The sequence below is a fragment of the Frankliniella occidentalis genome, unplaced genomic scaffold (genome assembly GCF_000697945.3).
Source record: "Frankliniella occidentalis isolate FOCC.00 unplaced genomic scaffold, Focc_3.1 Scaffold63, whole genome shotgun sequence".
Lineage (NCBI taxonomy): Eukaryota > Metazoa > Arthropoda > Insecta > Thysanoptera > Thripidae > Frankliniella > Frankliniella occidentalis.
The window spans coordinates 572,029-575,625 of NW_026267193.1; the positions used below are offsets into that span (position 1 = coordinate 572,029).

General features: G+C 58.2%; 1 protein-coding gene across 2 annotated transcripts; it reads right to left on the minus strand.

Annotated features, from left to right (window-relative positions):
- Window positions 1-264: 264 nt before the first annotated feature.
- Window positions 265-3,581, minus strand: LOC113211276 (uncharacterized). 2 transcript variants are annotated; one of them, XM_026429600.2, is made up of 4 exons: window positions 3,425-3,581; window positions 1,142-1,280; window positions 889-946; window positions 265-725 (listed from the first exon to the last, which is right to left on the minus strand). In XM_026429600.2, the coding sequence occupies exons 2-4, from the start codon at window positions 1,259-1,261 to the stop codon at window positions 565-567; spliced, it is 339 nt and encodes a 112-aa protein (XP_026285385.1). In that variant the 5' UTR covers window positions 1,262-1,280; window positions 3,425-3,581; the 3' UTR covers window positions 265-564. The 2 variants fall into 2 exon arrangements, with proteins under 2 accessions (XP_026285385.1, XP_026285384.1); XM_026429599.2 differs by having other exon boundaries at window positions 3,352-3,545.
- Between the last annotated feature and the right edge of the window lie 16 nt (window positions 3,582-3,597).

Below are 3,597 nucleotides of genomic sequence, written 5' to 3' on the forward strand. Positions count from 1 at the left end.
GAAAGGAATATCTTGTAGATTGCTTTGCTCTATAGAACACTATTTTGGGGACCATAGATTTATTTAAAGTGAATCTATTATAAAGATCATAGTTGATCTATCTACCAATCAGTAGATTTCTATAGTTTGTGTGGCTGTAAGAGAATTTCACAAATAATTACTAGTGCTTTTGCAGCTCCTCCTCTCTGTACCAAACCATTTCAAATAAAGTATGTTTTGGTCTAAGTTAATCTTTCCAGACATTCCCAGCAATATTCAAGTAAATTTTTCTATTTCTTTAACAAACTACTCAGGTACATGGAATAATTTTGCCTTGTAATTTCAGTTCTCTGACCGGGATCGGTAAGGGGCTAAGCGAGCCCAGTCTGAAAGCCTTGGACGCAGAAGTCTATACAGTCCGCATTTAGACGTCTATGTAGTCTTTAATGTAGACCTTATTTAGACCTTCAACGTCATATGGATGCAACGCTTCTGGCTGGGAAACACAGTATCATGTTAGTTGCAACTGGTTTCATTGTTAGTAATACTGCAACACACTATGGGTGGCGTGCGCGGCGCGTTGACTCAGTCGTAGTTGTCGTAGTCGTTGCTGTTCTTGGGCCGGCAGGCCGGCAGCGGCGGGCAGGGCGCCGTGACGCACTGCACCACCTGCAGGTAGCACTCCTTGTCGGGCGGGCAGTAGTGCACGGCGCACGCGCCCTGGCTCTGCGCGCTGCAGCGATCCACTGCAACAACACGCCGCGGCATAAGGCGAGGGGCTTATCGTGGAAAGTACGCTGGGTGGTAGCGAGCACCCGTAAGTACGCTGCATGGGACTCGATTTGTGCGTGTGTGTGTGTGTGCGCGCGCGCGCGCGCGATAATGCTCAAAAAGTACATCGTTACTCACGCGGGTTGCAGGTTCCGAGAGTGCAGCAACCGGAACAGCACTCATCCGAACTGCTACACTGCAAAATTAAATAAAAAGAAATAGAACGCGATACACGCACATGTGCCACCAGCGAGGCGGGTGGACTGGGGTGGACGGGCGGCGTCCACGGTGCTGCCCGCAGGGGCGGCGTAGGCAACCCCGCCCTTGCGCCGACACCCGGGTGCCGCGGGCGTGCCCACCCGCCCAGGCGCCCACGCACACGCTTACGTACACTCCGGCTGTTGTCCGCGCATCGCTTGGAGTCGACGCCGCCGGCGCCCTGGACGCTGGGCGGGCACACGACGCACACGGCCACGAGGAAGAGGAAACAGAGTCCTAGCTTGGCGACCATCGTTGCACCTGCGCTGCACCTGCGGCAGAGAGAGGAAGGCGGCGAGGCTGAGAACACTTGCTCGCGAGGCTGTGCTGAGAGGATGGGGGCGCGGGAGGTAGGGGGTGTGGATCCACTCGTGGATCCACTCGAGCCCAGAGGGAAGTGCCACTCCAGAGCGGCTTATTGCACTCGAGTGATTGCTCACCGCCGCGGCGGGTGTGGCGTGTCCAGCCGTTTGCTGCGACACAGCGCACGGCCGTGACCGCGCCGTGACCGCACCGTGACGCGTGAGCACGTCCCGCCCTGCCGTCACGTGACCGCGTCGCCTGTGTTGTATCGGCTGTGTTCGCGGCGGGGCGGGCGTGGCCGCGGGCGACGGCGAGGCTTAGAGCGAGCGAGGTGGTAGAGGCGGCCCCGCTGTCTCGTTCTGACCCGACAAAGTCTCCCGGAAAGGAGGAGTATTGAAGAGACGCGGCGGGAGACGGTCGGTGGTGCTCGGCCGGTGCGCGGCGCGGCGCGCGGGCCGGACGACAAGCGCCCGATTGTCCGAGGACGACCTTGACGCCGTGGGTCGGCACTCTGGCGGACGCACACGCGCGGGCGTACCGACGCCACGCCGCACGCCGCCGTGCCCCTTTGGCGCGTTCGCGATGATGAATCCTCTGCCCGCGTAGGGACGCGTATGGCAGCTCTTGCTGTTGGTGGTTAATTGATTCCGATTCGGAGTCATGGGGTGCTCCATGCATGGGCGCCGTACTTCTTCTAGTCATACTGTACGTACGGCGTGCAAGACGTGCCGGGTGAGAGAGTACGTGGTCCATTTGAGCTTCAAAACCCCTGTATGTGGGTAGTTTTGCCCCCTCTCCCCTCAGCCTACACTGTAAATCCGGGGTGTCCAACAGGTAGGCGACCGTAGGCGACAAAGTCGCCTGACCCGGAAAACTAGGCAACTATCTGCTGGACACCTTCATGGCCTGTCGGGTAATTGCATGGGCACAATGGGTGGAATGCCAATGGACTCATACAATGCAAGTACCCGGTAAAACATAGGGTGTCCAGCAGATAGTCGACATAAGTTGCCTAGTTTTGCGGGTCAGGCGACTTATGTCACCTACCTGCTGGACACCCCGGATTTACAGTGTAGGTACCCTTCTACGCCCCTGGTGCGGGCGGGTTTGCCTACTGTCCCGTCACCATGGCACGCTCTATCACCCCGAGCGGGAAGGCAACCCGCCACACGCGTGCTTGCGGTACAGTAGCTGGGGGCCTTGTGGGGACACCCCGCCCAGCGACCCCGTAAAGTCTGCCGCCGCGGGACCGGGGCGGAGGTCATGCGGTACAAGGGCAGGACAAGGGTGGGACGCGGCCAACGATCGCGATGAGGATTGGGTCGGCGGGGTCATCCTCTCACCGCTCCGCCCCGGCGACCTGCTGCCTCCCACGGGACCCCCAGCCCCCATCATCGTGCAAGGCAGGGGATGCACCTCACGTCAGCCAGGAACGTCACATCGACATTCGTCGAATCGACACCGAGTCTTTCGGAAACTAATAGTTTCGACGGATTTTTGGCCCTCTGGTTCGTCGAACGAGGAAGGATTGATTCAGGTTTGTCACGGTTTCCACTTTACACTCTAGTCGGACTAACAACCATAGAAAAGTTGCGCAGGCACTCGCACTTTGTGACGGGGCAGTCACAGTTACACATGAAGTGTGACAGCCTCGTCACAGTAGCACAGCACTACTTATTGTGAGGGCAAGTGACAGATCAACTGACTCACGAAGATGAGGGGCAATCACTAATGCGGCAGGGTTGTCACATTTCCTTTTGTTGTGTGTGACAGCCGGGTCACACACTACAGCGCACACTTGTGAGTATAATGGCACACTAGAGGCCATACACTGACTCGACAAGAAAGGTTTACAGTTACAGCACCCTCCTCCGTGGCGCACATGTGCACATCAGTATACACTTGAGAGCGACTCGGTTGTCACGCCCTTTTACAGGTTTGAAATCTCGGGAGCTTTCGGTCACACTCTCAACTTTGTCCGGGCGACTCTGAGGCAACAGGCTCTCCTCGTTCGTTCATCCTGGATCCCCCCAAACATACCTTCAAAATGACAGCGGCTGACGGGGTCAAAGATCCCGACCCAAACTGGAGCGAATGCTGCGTGCTTGCGTACCTGTCTCTAGGCTCCGGCCACGCAACGAACTGCCTCGGCGCGCTGCGTACCCACCTCTCCTACTCGCTAGCTCAGCCCAGCGCTACTCACTCTGGTCACCGGCGGAGCCCACACGGCGGAGGGGGAGGGACCGGCGGACGCGACGCGGACCACGGCGGCGGCGGGGCCCGCCC

Coding starts and splice junctions, on each gene's coding strand:
- LOC113211276 (XM_026429600.2), bottom strand. CDS start 1,261: ATGGTCGCCAAGCTAGGACTCTGTTTCCTCTTCCTCGTGGCCGTGTGC. Junction 947..1,141: donor GCGCGGACAACAGCCGGAGT/GTACGTAAGCGT, acceptor TTAATTTTGCAG/TGTAGCAGTTCGGATGAGTG. Junction 726..888: donor TCTCGGAACCTGCAACCCGC/GTGAGTAACGAT, acceptor GTGTTGTTGCAG/TGGATCGCTGCAGCGCGCAG.